At 30.9% G+C, this 17,174-nt stretch overlaps 2 protein-coding genes and 1 long non-coding RNA gene across 3 annotated transcripts; all 3 read right to left on the bottom strand.

Annotated features, from left to right (window-relative positions):
• Window positions 1–1,623: 1,623 nt before the first annotated feature.
• Window positions 1,624–5,462, bottom strand: LOC106760873 (cinnamoyl-CoA reductase 1). Its single transcript, XM_014644309.2, has 6 exons — window positions 5,280–5,462; window positions 5,027–5,196; window positions 4,763–4,954; window positions 2,457–2,619; window positions 2,158–2,344; window positions 1,624–2,069 (listed from the first exon to the last, which is right to left on the bottom strand). Exons 1-6 carry the CDS (start codon window positions 5,398–5,400, stop codon window positions 1,925–1,927), a joined length of 978 nt encoding a protein of 325 aa, XP_014499795.1. The 5' UTR covers window positions 5,401–5,462; the 3' UTR covers window positions 1,624–1,924.
• Window positions 5,463–6,110: 648 nt separating this feature from the next.
• LOC111241694 lies at window positions 6,111–8,538 on the bottom strand. Its single transcript, XR_002667965.1, has 3 exons — window positions 8,354–8,538; window positions 8,135–8,205; window positions 6,111–6,349 (listed from the first exon to the last, which is right to left on the bottom strand). It is a non-coding gene; the product is annotated as an uncharacterized LOC111241694 (long non-coding RNA).
• Window positions 8,539–10,592: 2,054 nt separating this feature from the next.
• LOC106760551 lies at window positions 10,593–13,432 on the bottom strand. Its single transcript, XM_014643973.1, has 4 exons — window positions 12,155–13,432; window positions 11,395–11,618; window positions 11,170–11,304; window positions 10,593–10,965 (listed from the first exon to the last, which is right to left on the bottom strand). The coding sequence occupies exons 1-4, from the start codon at window positions 13,430–13,432 to the stop codon at window positions 10,593–10,595; spliced, it is 2,010 nt and encodes a 669-aa protein (XP_014499459.1).
• Between the last annotated feature and the right edge of the window lie 3,742 nt (window positions 13,433–17,174).

Genomic DNA, 17,174 nt, shown 5'->3' on the forward strand with positions numbered 1-17,174 from the left:
TCAGTCAGCCCCTGTATTAAATTGATAGGGGAATAGGCCGCGGTTGGTCAGAGAACCGCGACCTATTCCCCTGTCATTAATTTTTTTTCTCTGACGTGGAGTCAAAGGGGTTGGTTAACAGGGGTATAGGCCGCGGTTATGTGGGGAACCGCGGCATATAAGTTCAATTTATTTACAAAAGTGTCACCGCGCAACATTATGCTGCGGTTTCTGATGAACCGTGGCATAATGTGCGCTGTATAAACCCTTTTTTTTACTAGTGAACATACAACAAAAAATAAGCAAAGGTAAGCTTCCTCATATCTTGAACAATACTAAGGCTTTCTCTATACCAAAAGATCTTCTCCAATGTAGTTACACTCTCTCGTTCACTCTCTCTCCTTTCCTCTCACTTCAAAGTTTCCGAATTATTTTCCTAGTAGCCAGAGTTTCTATAGGAGTGTGTAATATAGTTACAACTATGTGTAGAATATACTTAGAGTACTCTATTTATAATAAAAGCCCATAAGGAGTAATAACAAGAAACTAAAATAAAATATATAAATAAAATAGAATAAATTTATCTTTAACTTAATTCATTCTTATAAGTCCTTAGATAATATATTGTATCTTAATATTTTTATTATAATTAATTATGATAAGTCTATCAATAATATATATTGTTATTATCTAGTCATAATATCTAATTATATATAATAATATCTCAATATATGTTTTAATTAACTATATAACAATATCTAAAAATATCTTTTAGAATATCTAAATATCTAATAATATCATTTTCTAATAATAATATATCTTTTAATCTCTAAACCCACTAAAATTATATCTTCTATTTTCTTTCAACTTTTTAAAATAACAATAATTAAATCTTCTAAAAGATTCACATAATTTCTTTTTATTTAATTTCTATATTATTTAATTTGCATATTTCTTTTTCTACACTCTCCTATTATAATTTCTATACGTAATTAATAAAATGTAAAAAACCATTTTATCCTTAGATAGAAATATAAATATATTCAAGAAGAATAACATAATAATTATGTCTTAATAAATATATACACACATTTACTAAACAAAAACACCAAAATCTCAATAATATTAACTTATTTCTAATACCCATATTTTTTCGAATCTTACACAATAAATCAAGAAGTATTATATAATAGTTAATTGTTATAAAAACATTTTGCTTTCAAGTATAAATTTAAGTTTATATCGGATAAAAATGAAAAGGTTTGAATATTTTATAAAGAAAAATAACTTTTTATTATTTTAAAATTTTGAGTTAAAATTATGTTAAGCTAGACTCATGTCTTATTATTTATTATTTATGTCATATCGATATTTTAATGCTTCAAGCAATTCGTTACGAAATAATCACAATTAAAGTAACCGTGATTGGATATATTAAAGCTTTTGTGAGTATATTAGCACTGAACAAACTAAAATGCATGTTCACATAAGTAATTGTAGTAACAAAGTAAAAAGTTTGCACACCAACAATCCATAATTTGTGTATCACATTACTTATATCTAAGACCTCAACATAACTAGCAAAATAAGCATATGAAAAATGCACATTACTTGCTTCCAACATCTAACAGACATTATGCAAGATTTAGAGAAATGTATTTAGCGTATTGTATTGCCATTGTCGTGTTTCAATGACCAATCAAACCCTTTATATTGGTGTTACTCAATCGAAAAGACAGCAGAAGTAAGTCTGATCCAAAGTGATACTGATTTATCCTTCGAATATGGAAAACGGATAATGGCGGATACAAACCACACCAAAAATAACTTATTTCAGTACTTAGCAGTTCTGATATAAGTTTTATTTTACAATAAACTTATTCATAAGCAACAGAATAAGAAGCCAACAATTAACAACGAAAAAGGTTTCAACGTTTCTTCAACCTTAAAATTTTGCAAAGCCCTTTTCCCTCAAGCTTTCCACAGTATCCTTGAGGCTCACTTCCAAAGGAGTAAATTCAAGTCCCAAACTCTTTGCTCTTTCCTTCGAAAACTGATATGCTGGTGGATATGGCTTATCGTCCACACACCTGGTAATATTGTTTAAAGAGTCAAAACCGAATTAGAAAAAATTAATCTTTTATGCAATCTTGAAACTACCAAAATAAGTATACTCACTTGTCTGGAAGTGGCAATGTTGGGTATATATCACGTAAAATCTGCACAGCCTGTGAGTGGTGTATCACTCTCTCAACTAATATATATCTTCCATTAGCTGAAGCATTCTCATAAGCAAGAATATGAGCATTTGCAACATCTCTCACGTCTATCCATCCCAAAGTTATGTTTTTAAATGTTGGCGAACCTGTATCAAGGCCATGGAACAGTTTCTTTAATCAGCTAAGAAGTTTCAGTTGAAAAAACTTGCATTGTGTAATGAAGATGCAGACAAAGCAAATAATAGAAATAGTAATTACCATTAACAAAATTTAAAACTGCAGCAGCACTTGTGTTAAGCTCTGGTTGCAAGAGAGGTCCACTAACCAATGCTGGGTTTATTGTGACCAAGTCAATATTGTTTTCTTTTGCAAATTTCCAGGCAGCCTCTTCGGCCAAGGTCTTTGAAAGATCATACCATCCCTAAAACATATATGCCAAATAGGAACAAATGTCAACAACATTTTAACATAATTTATAACACATTTGAATAAATATAACTATAATTTCAGTACCATTTGTTTAATGCGTATAAAATTATCTCATATCGTATCAACAAAACGGGAGTAGATCAAATTACTTATGTTTTAGTTTAAGAAACCCACAACATTGGCTACATCATGAGATTGGCTCAACTTGACTCAACATAAACCTAAGCCAGTTCGCGAAGCCAATTCGTCACAATGTGTGTATGACTGATTTTCCTCGATCTAGGTTTGGAATGACTCGACTCAACCTAATTCTATGCCGACTAGGTTCGATCAAAACCTGACTAAACATGACTTGGGATCAAACGACTTATCGCTTCACCTAGACACCTAGATCAACCTAACTTGACTTGAGCACGAATAGGCCTAGGTTTGGAAGAATAACCTCGACGTCGACTCAATTTGACTTGCCTCAACCTTGGCTTGAACCAATTTAACTTGACTTGGGATACGGTTCACTCGGTTAGACCTAAGTCTAAAATGATAGTGCTAGTCCTACGTTAGGATCGACTTGGCTATTCAACTCGACTTGTGCTTGAGTTGACTTATCTTAACCTTAGATTGAGTTAACTCACCTTAAACTCAGACCTAGCTGACTCAACCCAACCTCATCTTGGATTGTCTTGAATCGATGAAGGCCTAGTCAAATTAGGTAGACCAAGGATTAGGACAAGTCACCTTAACCAGGTTGACTTAGCTTAACTTAACAGACTTGACTTATCCTAGGTCTTATTGACTTGCCTCCACTTTAGTTTAGGTTTCTCGACCTTGACTTAACTCAACCAATGCTTGGACTAACTCAACTTGACTTGAGCCTGCCCAATTTGGATCAGGGTCAACACAACTTGGCCTGGGTTTGAATGGACTCAACTCAACCTAGCCCCAACTCGTTTGGGTTACAAATGGACCTAAATTGAATCAACTAAATGTGGGCTCATATCGGGTTGGCTTGACATGGGAGTTGGCCAACTCGGTTCAACTTGAACCTAGGCCAACTATGCTTAACCTTGGCTTAGGTGTCTACTCGACGTAGGTTCAAAGTTTACTTGACTCAACCTGGATTGAGATGAAGTCGACTCGACCTAAGTTGAGATGAAATCAACTTGAATCTGGTGGACTTGGACTATTGTTGAATCAACTCAACTAACCTTTTGACCTAAATCGACTTATAGTTATGTCTTAGCTTAGGTCAACTTAGTTTAACTTGAACAAGTATTGATTTTAAATTTTTAAAATCCAAAAAATCATGTAATGTATATCCTATCTATATCCAATTAAATGGGTTGAACTTAAAATCCAAAAGTATGAGTTCTAACTTGATATAAATTCATTTAAATTAACCAAAGACTTAATTAATATTTTAGTCCCTATATTTAGATTTTTAATTCATATTTTTCAAATGTATTTTTTACTCAACTGAAAACATATATTTTTCAAATAGACTGAATGTATGATCTTTATGTTAAATTTGTTTGAAAAGTTATCATGTGTTAATCCAAAAAATTATATAAATTATATTTTATCTAAATTTAATTAAACGGATTAGACTTAAAATCTTAAAATATAAATTTGAGATTAATTCCTTTAAATAGACTTAAAATAAGGATTTAGATTTGAGATAATTTCATTTTTAAATATACCTTACGAATAGGATTTTACAATTTGAATTTTTTTTTTCTCACTTTTAATCACAATCTTCCCTGTAGTAATGTAAGAGAGGACGAAAAGATATAGTATAACGTTGGATTGAACACACCCTTTTCAATCTCAAAAGTCTCACAATTCAATTATCACTTGGTTCATACTATTGATATATAAGCAACGATCTCTCTTAACAACTATATTGCTAGGAATGATATGAAACTTACGACATCGATTTTGTCGTTGATTGATACAATAAAATAAGTGATAAAAATAAGACGATCATTACAATGAAAGTATAAAATATAAAAAATATAAAGAAAGATAAATATATAAAATATTTTTAACGTTAAACATAGAAGAACTATAATTAGTAGCATATAAGATATGAATGAAGTTACACCTTGTAATGAGATGAAATTAATGCACATATATACCTGATTTCTCCTACAGAACTCTGGGTCGGAAAACCAAGTCTCGTCAAGCACTTCATCAGGGGCTCTAGGCCTGTCGTTGCATGCAACTGCGGCAACAGAAGAAGTTACAACCACGCGTTTCAGCGTCGCCGACTTCGAACACGATTTCAGAACATTCAGAGTCCCCTTCACAGCTGGATCCAAAAACTCAGCCTGAAACACAAAATATCATATATAACCCATACATAAAACAAATGCAGAAATCCCACTGCAAACCAAACAAACCTGCGGGTCCTTGCCGCCGAAGAAAAAGGGAGAAGCAGTGTGAAACACAGCGTCACAACCTTCAACGGCAGAGTCAAAGGAACCTTCATCTAGAAGATCGGCTTTGAAGAGTTGCAATCTCTCCTTCGCACCGTCAAGGTTAACCAAATGATCTACCTTTTTCGGATTATCTGCATCACCAATCATCTATTAGTTCTGGATATTTCTCTCGCCAAGATTATAGCAAAGATTATAGAAGGAAAAGAAGAGATACTTAGGTCGCGAACAGTGGCCTTAACAGTGTAACCGCGTTGGAGAAGAAACTTGACGAGCCATGAAGCGATGTAACCGGAAGCGCCGGTGACACACGCTACCTTGCCAGCGCCGGTGCTCATTCTCAATTATCTTCTTCTGCTCTGAGCTGAGTCTTCAAGTTGTGCTGTGTTAACTGAGCCTGACATTGAGATTTTAAAAGAAGCATAGCGGTGGTTCTGTGAAGCCCACGTGGCATAGTAGTTAGAAATAAATATAAAGAATCGACATGTGCAAAACGCAACAAAGACGGATCCGTTAAATTTATAGTTGAGTGTTAGGTGAGCTATCTTGATTCTGTAGATATTATATGGACAGATTTGGTAATGTTTATGTTGGTCGAGATCGGGAAACTTCTTTTTAAATGAAATTTTATTTAATATTTACTCTTAATTTTGTAAACATATTTTTTTAAGGTTTAAATACTTTTTTTTTCTTTCAGTCAACTTTGTTTGATATCGTATTTATTTGTTCCAAATGTTTAACGTAGCTTCAAAAGTTTATAATTTATATTTAATTTGGTTATTATTGTGATTTAAATCGTTAACAATAGACTGTATACGTTAGTATTTGAATTAGTTGTTGTTTACGTACCCATTCTGCATAGTAATAGTTTCTTGTTTATGTATGTTCAAGTATTTTTTAATAGTTTTAATTAAAAATATATATTTTATTGATTATTAAAAATTTTATATTTTCTAAACAATTGTCTTTTAATTTTTGAATGATGCTGTTATATTGTTTTCTGTGACATCCCAATTATATAGAAAGACATACATAATCAAGATGTCATCATGCATAATATAGGAAAGCAATCAAGAGTAATTAGGATTACAGTCATCCTTAGAATAATATGAAATTGAAAACTAGAGTACTCGAGTTTCTCCCTAGAAATTACAGAGAATTTAAAAACTTATAACATAATAAAGTTTCTTCAAAATATCCTTGGACAAGAGAATTAAAGCCTAGAGAACTAGGCAGCAACACTGTCTTCCCCATCAAGAGTTGTTTCCAGAGTATCCTCCTCGCCATCTGCTCCCATCCAAGTGGATGATCATCGCAAAAGAAAACACATACAACATGATACAAACACAAGCAAGGGTGAGTTAATTATATAAATAAGACAACATACATCAGATTACTCATGTGACCATACAAAAGTGGACTAAGAACAAAACAGGATTAAAACACACACCCTAAGCATGTTAATTTCTAGACCTGACTCGTCCGGACTTTAAAATGATAGTCGGGCTATGGCGAGTCTTGCACCCGTGGTGACTTATGAAACTTGGGTTCCCCACCCTGCCACACTCACGAGGTTAGTCCGTTCCGGGCCTTGAGACATACTGGGAGCCCCCAAGACTAAGGACATCCTGCTACTCCTCACCACATGGTTCAACCTCTCTAAGTGAGTATGATTGACCATTGGAGCTTAGCCCCTACTTTCATTTTAAAACATTAAGGATCTCACCGAGAGATTCTACATTTACCACCACCAACACACTAGAAATCATGTTTTATTCCTTCCCAATTCACATACTTTTGATACTACCATAACCATTTATACTGTTGTACATTAAACTTCAAGTCATGCTTCTCAAACCAAGTAACTATCTTTTAATCAACCATAAAACAAAGAACAAACAAAAAGAAATTAGAACTCCTTTTCTAATTTTCCCCCACAACTCTTACTGTTATTGCTGACAAAATAATAAGTATTCTAACTAAAAATTTAATACTCAACTTAATAGTTTTAATATACATATATTTTATCACAATATACTATTAAATAAAACTAACCTATTAAATGTCTATACAGTTTTATATATATATATATGTGTGTGTATGTATATTCGTTACATAATAATTTGTATATAAGTTACATATTATCATATAACATATATTATTATATAATATGAAAGAACCTACAGAAAATGAACAAACATCAAATATAATATATAATATATAATATACTATTATCAATCTTACTTAATACTTAAAACCAAAAATCCTGCAACATACGTAATTCACACTTTTGTTTCCTAAATTTCAAAACACAATTACTTATACTAGTATTACATAATATAACTTATATAATATTTAAAACACAATTACTTTATACTTACATTACAGTTTATAACTTATATAACATTTCAAATACTCTTTATAAAATATGAGAATATAATATAATATAAGCTATATAAAAAAAAAAAAGAAACCATAAATACTACACTAGAATAAAGTTCCTGCATCAGCGACCAAAGAAATATATATTACGTGACTTAAACCAGTGAAACAACCAAATATACTGCATCATAAAGCAATGTAAGGATTGTTGAACCAATCCCAATACCGAATGAACATCATAAAACAATCCAGATATTTTCATATTCTTTGTTTAATCGCTGCTTTACTTTGGTATTATATATATATATATATATATATATATATATATATATATATATATATATATATATATATATATATATATATATACACTGATGTTTATAAAAAAAAAAGTTAAACTGTTACAGTACCTCCAAAATATAACTTAAACATTGAAATCTATATCCTTATTTGCAATTGTATGAACCTTTCACTAAGCACCAGTTTTTACAANAATCCATAATGATCCAAATTATATACTACATATATATTTGCCTAATCATTAAACGTTACACGCCACACACATATAAATTTTTTTATTTAAGCACAACAACATAATATACAGGCCCGACAACATACATATTTCAGAACTTAATATATATACCATCAGATCACACAAATAAATGAATTTATATAATCAACTCCCCTTACATTTTGGTTACACAGAACAGCTCACAAGACCTCAAGACAGTACTCCAACGCAGAGACAAGATTAATCGGACCTATAATCACCAAAATGGTGATGGAATCAACTCTTAGAGCCAGAGTATAATATAAATTAGAAAAAGGAGGGTTTTAACTACATGAAATTAGTAAAACCCCAAACCCTAGGTTCTAGAACAGTGAAAGAGAAGGGGGAAAAACACTTACCGGGACGAACAGGAGAAACTGTTCGGTTAAAAATGAAGATCTTGGTGCAAGGAACGTTGTAGTACCTTCAGTTAAAATTTTTTATCGATTCTGAGTGGTTTTCTTAGAGAGAAGGCAGAGCAAATTTCTTAGAAAAAAAATAGCTATGTCTAGAGAGAGAAAGCAAAGAGTAGAAATAGGAAATCTGATTCTGATTTTCAGAAGACCTCTTCCTAAGGATATAGGTCCTTTGCTGATGGGCTGACTGTCCCAACTTAAGGCCCAATAACCCTTTTTATTTAGGGTTTTACATTTTCTGTTTTTTTTTTTTTTTTTACTTTCTAATAAAAAGGGTAAAGTATTGTGATTAATATAATATAATACTATCATTAAAAAGAAGCGTTTTCTCTTTTACATCATCATTGTGCAATAACTAAAGAATTATAATCGTCATTAGGTTATTCAACATATTTTTTATTAAAATAATAAAAGTTATTGTTATACTTTAATTTTAATATTGTTTTATATAAATATCAAAGTCTCATGTTTCTTACAACATAAAAACTAGTAAATAAGATAACAATCATATTATCTTGTTAATAAAAAAACTGAATGGTAAAAACTCAATATAAAAGTGCAAAATTTTTAAAATAATGAAAAGAAATATATCTAAATCCAACTTCACGTGTTGATGTCCTTGATTCTATTACGGAGGTAAACTTCATAGAAAGAAGCATAATCTATGTTCAAAGTCAACTATTTTACAGATCCAAAGGCAACTTTCGTTATTTAAAAATGATATTGACATATTAGTTGTTTATTCTTATTGGTACACGTGTCCTGCTCACATATTAACTAACTTAAGCTCTAGCAAGTACCAGTTTTATTATTGTATTGATTAACACAGTTTATTGAGTGATTGATTCTTTGTGTAGTGATTTTCGCCACAGTCTATGATAAAATAATAATATCATTTTTTCCCTGTATTTTATAGTTTATATGACATTTTATCGGATTCTCCTGAATATCAAAATCAGTAAAATAAAAGTAAAAAAATTAGATAAAAAGAGTATTTCTTGATAAATATTAAGACTAATATAGATCATCCGATATGTTTATTTCAAAATATTACTTAAGTATATAATATTTAATAACAATAAAAGGATAAATAATAATCATAATACCAAAATATCAAAATTATTTATTTCTAAACTTTTTAATAAAGAGATTTAAAACAATTATTAGATCATGTTTTTTAATATATTTATTAGACTAAATAAGAATAATACATTATCATTTAAAAAAAAAAATCTTAAAAAAAGCGTTAAGAATTTTTATTAAAAATTAGCATCAACCAAAATCTATTAAAAAATTTATCAATGTTGACAATTTTTTAATACTAACAATTATTTAATGCAGTTTTTCATTTGATAGAAATCAAAATAATTTATTTAAATGAAAACATTAAAATTGAATCTATTTAAATTGTCTTATTCAAATAAAAAATTAAAAAAAATAAAGTAATTTAAAATATAAACAATATGAATTTTACGATATGTCAATATCGTAAAAACTGTTAAATTTTGTACTCAAATTCCATTCACTTCTTGTACTCTTTTGATAATTAGCTTGTTGGTCCTCAAGATTTTACATCTTTTTCAAACGAGTTTCCAATGTCCAAAGACAACATTTCCATCATCAAGCGGTCGTTTTCGTTTTTTTCTTCTAAATTTGGCTGTCTACACAGGACCATATTTAAGGAAAATAGCTTGTTATAAAGGATTTGCTTAGATGGAAGAAAAGTCTAATTAACCCTAATTTATTAAACAAAGAACTAACAAGAATGATTAGAAAATAAAGGAACCTTTTATGATATTACCAATGGGATTCTAGAAACTCCTTTTAATGTCAAGATATGGTGCATAAACCAATTGAACGAAGAAATTCATTGTTCGGATTTTTCTAGAAGATATATTAAAAGTATGGACCATTGCTCATATACAAAATTATGACATTTTTACGCTGTGTTTAAATTAGTGGAAAATTTTGTTGAAGAAAAATTGCGAGCGATGATTTTTGAGTTTGAGTGATCTCTACATCAGTTCTAAACTCTAGATGTAGTTGTATGACTTTATTGATTTTGGTATTCAGTGACCTGGCTTGATTGAGTTTGAGTTTGGTTTGATGGAGCAGCATGTGGGCAAGTATTTCTTTTATGGCCAAGTTGTCTACATATGTCACATCTCTTACGAGTTCCACCTTACTTTAGTTGTGTGTCATCCTTCTTTAACTCCCAAGGTTCTAGTCTTCTTTTCTTTTTTGGTCTACCAGGTAACACCCTTTTAGGTAGAGGTAACACATCATGATGCAGTGTAATTTCCCAAAGCTGAGGGTCGTTGACAGGGTATATGATTGGAATGTAAGTTTCTTGATATGTTGACCTTCTAAACCAATGTGAGATGTAGTCTTCTCCATTCATGTTCAAAAATGACATGGCAGTCAGTGCATGGCAGCATGGAATTCTTGAAACAGTCCACTTTCTGCAACTGCATTCAAGTTTATCTATGTCAACCACAAACTTTTCACCAATGGTTGAAGTGTGTCTGATCTCAAAAAGCTTAAGTCCTGACCAACTGCAATCATAACCAATTTAAATCAGAAAACAAATTATATTATGAACAAGTTCATATTGTGATGTAATCATGTGCACATACCTAGGTATCCAATATTTAGTCATGTGCAATTCCTTTTCAAATCTTTTTTTAATCTTTGGGCAAAGATAACCTTCACATATAATTATTTTCTGTCTATTTGTTGCCCAACTCTTCATAAGATACATACGAATGTCTTCCATCATTGTGATGATGGGCTTACCTCTTGCACTTAATATCACACTGTTAAAAGCTTCAGACATATTGTTGACTAAGGTGTCACAAACAGCTTTACCCGTAAACCTTGACCGTGACCAAAATCTAGTTAAAGAAATAACAACTCAAACATATGAGGCAACAAACAATGGGTTAAGTGCAATGGATTTAAATAACTGTTATGGGTTCACATACCTTGGTGGAATGGCTAGCAAGTATTTAAATGCATCTGCATTCACATCTTTAATTTCTCTCATCACTGCCTCCCATGCTTGAGGATGTGTTGATGATGCTGCCTTCCATAAAAGATGCTTTAGAAGTTGACCAGGAAATTTCTTCCTAAAATTTGCATAAATGTGGCGCACACAAAACCTTTGCTCCACACCAGGTAGAAGTTCTTGTAATGCTGGAACAAGTCCCTATCAACATAAAAACATGAAGTTATATATAACGCCCCGACAACTTACAGGGACTACTGACTGCCCTCACACATCAACACGAGGCTTTCCAATGTGCTTTGTCCTCACTCACACACTTTCCGAGAAAACATCCCGAAAGGTCACCCATCCCATAATTACTCTAGGCTAAGCACGCTTAACCATGGAGTTCTTATGAGTTAGGCTACCGAAAAGCAAATGCATTTGTTAATATGAGTAGTCAAATCAATTCCTTTAAGTTATCCTTCAACTGTATAGTCTCATACCTATACAATCTCCAGATCCCTCTCATTCCGGTGTATGTTCGATTCGTCCATGTGTCCCTTCCACTCGAAGCCTGCCAGGAGCCGCTCCTTGTCCGTGCCCCCTGCACCATGCTTCTTGCATCGGCGATCACTCCGGGTGTCACACTATACAAGTTAAAATATTGCAAATGAAGGTTTCAAAGATAAAAAACAGCATTTGGAAACAATACTCACTTTTTGTTGATATGAAATATACGTAATTGTTGAACAAACCTCCACACCACCAAGATCATCAATGAGCAATTGTAAAAACCAAGTCCAATTGTCCTTATTCTCCACCTCCACAACAGCATATACCAAAGGACACATCTGCTCATTCCCATATCTTGCAACTGCAGTTAGCAACTCACCTCCATATTTTCCTTTTAAGAAACACCCATCCAAACCTATAATAGGCCTACATGAAATGAAGCGGTCCTTACAGGCCTTCAAACAGACATATAGTCTTTTGAATATAGGATTGTCCTCATTAGCTTCAACATGAAGTTTGACAGTTGAACCAGGATTTGACCGAAGCAACTCATTTGCATAATCATACAATCTTTTATATTGTTCCTTAAAATCACCTTCTATTTGTTTAAAAGCCATTGCTTTTGCCCTACACGTTGTAGACCGAGAAACACCAATGTTCCACTTCTTAGAAACTTTGTTTTGTAGGTTATAGAGATTAATACTGGGATTCTCCTTGATTGTTTTCTCTAACCTCCCACTCAACCATTTTGAAGTCATTAAACGAATGTTAAATTCTCTACTACATGTGTGATTGTCTATAATCTTCCTTAGCTGCCATGTATGTTGAGATGCCTTATATGCACAATATGCATACCATGTACAATTTCCTTTTACCCCACAACATTTAACACGAACTCTTTTTTTGTCATTTTTATAAACTTTTAATTTCCTACCATTCTCTACACCATATGTTCTTATTGCTTCTGTAAAATCCTTTTTTTGGGGGAAGTACGTGCCCACTACCCATTTATAATTTTCCATACTTTTCGGCATTGAAAAAATCCCAAAATCTCCATACCCATCTCTATCATCATCTGTGTTATCACTTTCCACAACACTGTTCAAAGTGTCAGATTCCCAATCACTTTCAGATAATCCCCTAGGTCCACCAATTTCTTCTTGGTTAGTACCTTCAAATATATCAAATTCCACTTCATCTCCATGGTCAGTTAACTCATCCTCTTCGGACGCATTCCAACTTCTAACATTATACTCATCAGCTTCTACATCAGCCTGTACCTCACCCTCTACATCACCCACTACCTCAACCTCTGGTTCAGCCTCTGCCTCTACCCGACCCTCTACATTGACACCAACATGAATGTTTTCCTCCCGCTCAACCTCTCCCTGATGGTGTGCATGAAATCCATCACCCTCTACCTCAGTCTGTACCTCACCATGTACATCACCCACTGCCTCAACCTCTGCCTCTACATTGACACCGACATGAATGTCTCCCTCCCCATCTGAGTTGGCCATCTAAACTAATATGAAAACTGTTCACAGTTATTGTATGGTTAACCAAAATGCTATCTTCGGTACAAACAAAATAGTAGTATGGGAGCATAAAGACACCAGACCATCATGAAATAAAACAACATTCTACTGGGAGCATAAAGACAACATAAACAAAGGAGTTAATGGGGACCACAAAGAAAACAACGAAACATACCCATACCAACACAGTTAATGAGGGACAATAAATAAACCAAACATACCCATCTTAAAGCAAAAGTCATGGGGGACCACAGCGGAACAAAACAAAAGCTAGATACACACACCTTCGAATGCCGCTTTTCGAAAAAGCCCACCAACACAATGTATGCAATTGCGCGTCCAAATCACCAAACAAAATTCACTCAACTAAATCCCTATACGCGTATGAGGAGACTGTCTTTGCAACGAAGGTTAAGAACTTCGATCACGTTTCTCTTTTTCTCTTGCAGAAATCAAAATGGGTTGTGCCCTAAGTATAATTTTCCCCAATTTCAATAAATCAATATCTATAATCCATCTCAATTTAAAAAATTACCACGTCACAACGCACAGTGTTTAAAAAATAACACGTTACCAATTTATAATGCTAAGTCATCAATCCATTAACACCGTTACAGGTTTTTAACGGAAGGGATATTATTGGAACAAAATTTTATAAATAAGGACCATATAGACGCTAATTTTAAACAAGGGACCAAATTGACACAATTGCACATAACTAGGGACAAAGGAGGCTATTAAGTCTTTTTTTTTATTTGTAAAGATAGAAATGCTGTGAGATAACCTTAATTTAACTATCTCGTTGCGAAGATTTACAGTAATTTATATTTAAATGTCATATTTGTCCTCATTTATTTGTAAAATACCATGAGAATGTTAACCCTTTTATTTGATTCCAAAATTTCATAATTGAATCAAAGAAACATGCATAACTACACTGTACTGAAGAAGATGAAGAACACTGACTGAAATGAAATATGTTGGAGGTGTATTCGTTTTCCTTCCATCTGTACTCGATTCTAGGAGTGAGAAAAATTTACATGAAACCTATATTCGGTTCCCATACTATTATTCGATTTCATTATTCGAAATGTATTTGATTTTCAAAGCACCGTATTTAATTACACGTGTGTTTGGCCTAACATTTATGAATCAATAATTATGAGATTTTTTAGTTGTCTTCTTAATTAATCTCTCTCAAAAACACTTATATCAAAAGTTTTTCTAACAAATAGTCAAATAAATATTTCTATGAATGATGATAATCCCTTATATATAAATTTAATTCATATTAATTGAAGTTGTATCTTTTAATCAATGTTCATAATCTTGAGATAAAAAATTTCTTATCAAGTCTTAATAAACACAAAAACCAACTAGATAAAGAAACTTAGAAGTCATCGTTAGGCATATTTTATAATATTTTTCGTTAAATTGTTTGAAAGTGATGTCTAAATTAGATTTGTACGTAGTAATAAAAAATAATCTTTTACATTATTTATATTTTAGCTTAAAACATGTTAGTTCAAAAACCAACATGAAGATAAATATCCTATAAAATTACAATTACATATTTTAAATTTATTTTACAATAGATAACTTTTATATTGATTAAAATAAGGTTAAGTTATACATCTTTTTCATATTCAAGTACTTTTTTAATGAAGTTTTTATTAAAAAAATTATTTTATTGATTATTCAAAAATTCTATATTTTCTAAATAATTGTCTTTTATTTTTGGATGGTGAGACTGTTATTTTATTTTATGTTTTTATTTTATTTACTTTCAAATAAAAAGGGTAAAGTACTGTAATTAATATAACATAATACTATCATTAAAAAGATAATGAGGTTTTAATTTTTTTTTTGTCTTTTACATCATCATTTGTAACAACTAAAGAATTATAATAGTCACTATCTTTGTTGTAGATGACATAAACTATACTTATTCAACATATTTTTATATTAAAATAATAAAGTTTATTGTTATACTTTAACTTTAATGTTGTTTTATACAAATATCAAAATCTCATATTTTTTACAACATAAAAACATGTAAATAAAATAACAATCATATTATCTTATTAATAAAAAAACTAAATAATAAAAACTTAATAATTTTTTAAATATTAAAATTTAATTAAAAATATTTAAATTTACAAGATACATAAAAGTTAATTAATCCTTGAGATAATAAAAAGAAATCTCTAAATCCAACTTCACGTGTTGATGTCCTTGATTCTATTAAAAAGGTAAACTTCGTAGAAAGATATGCAAAATCTATGTGAGATGTGCTGCAATCACAACGCTTGAAGGAATATTAAATTTTGTTCAAAGTCAACTATTTCACACATCCAAAGGAAACTTTCTTTATTTAAAAATGATATTGACATATTAGTTGTTTATTCTTATTGGTACACGTGTCCTGCTCACATATTAATTTAAGTTTTATTAGGAAAAATTCTTTTAATAATTTTTTTTTGACAATATTTTATAACACATACATGGTTTGTTTTGAATATTGTTTTTAAAATAAATTCAAATTGACGAATGAATAGTAATATATATCCTATTTTAAAAAAATTGTTAAAAACTGTTATTAAAATATCGCGATTAGTTTCATAATTTTTCTGATTAACACATGATTCTTTGGACAGTAATTTTCACCACAGTTTATGATAAAATAATAATAATATTTCTTTTTAGTTTATAGTTTACATGACTTTGCATAATGATGTCTATTTTTTTTTAAAAAAATGTCTTTGCTTTTCAATATTGATAGAATCATATCAAGAATTATTTGATTTTTCTTAAGGTTATTTTGTTGAGGTGAATATGGTGATGTAAATATTTTTTTAATATTTTATTTCTTACAATAGTACGTGAAAGTGATTGATATGTATTTTTCGTTTCTATTCATCACTTTAAATTTTTTAAACACCTCATTTGTTTTTTATTTTTCTTTCAAAAAGTAAATCCAAGTCTTCCTTGTATTGTAGTCAATGAATTCATAACATATATCTTCTCATTAAAAACTCCTTGCACAATATTCTGCATTCTTTTAAAAATTTGTCCTTACATACTTGCCAACTATATAATCTTCACAAAATTTCTTGTTATGTTCAATAATCTATAGAACATTTTCTTCTTTGTTAATTCTTTTAGCCCACCATAATGTAAGTGTCTAAATCGTAAATATTATAGTCATGCTTTGTTTTTTGTGTTAACTTGCAAACATTTTTCTTTTACATTCTTCCAATTAAGTTTGAACATTCATGAATTCTTCGTCATTTCCATATCTCCAATCATTTTTGTCCTTCAATTGCAACATTTGATTTTTCATACAAATAAAATATCCTTTCTCCAATAATTGCCCCATACTCAAAAAAATATCATTTTTCAAATATGATAAATGACAGTCATCTTTTATAGTAATTTTTTTCATCTTTTTTGGGAAAAATATATTTTTTTCTTAGCTTTGGCGAGAATATTTGTTGAGACTCGAAAGAACCATCTTCTATATCTTGTGTTAAGACAAGATCGTCTAAGTAAACCTTTTTTGAAGTTTAACATAACGTCTAAAAACAAATAGTGCTTAATCGTCTAAGACAATATGTTAGAAGCACTAAACACTACTCCATAAGTGCCTAAACGATGCAAGAGCATCTAATAACTAGGAGAGTCTAATATTTGCCTAACAAGCACTAAACACTATAGAATTCAT

The sequence above is a fragment of the Vigna radiata genome, chromosome 5, assembly GCF_000741045.1.
Source record: "Vigna radiata var. radiata cultivar VC1973A chromosome 5, Vradiata_ver6, whole genome shotgun sequence".
Taxonomy (NCBI): domain Eukaryota; kingdom Viridiplantae; phylum Streptophyta; class Magnoliopsida; order Fabales; family Fabaceae; genus Vigna; species Vigna radiata.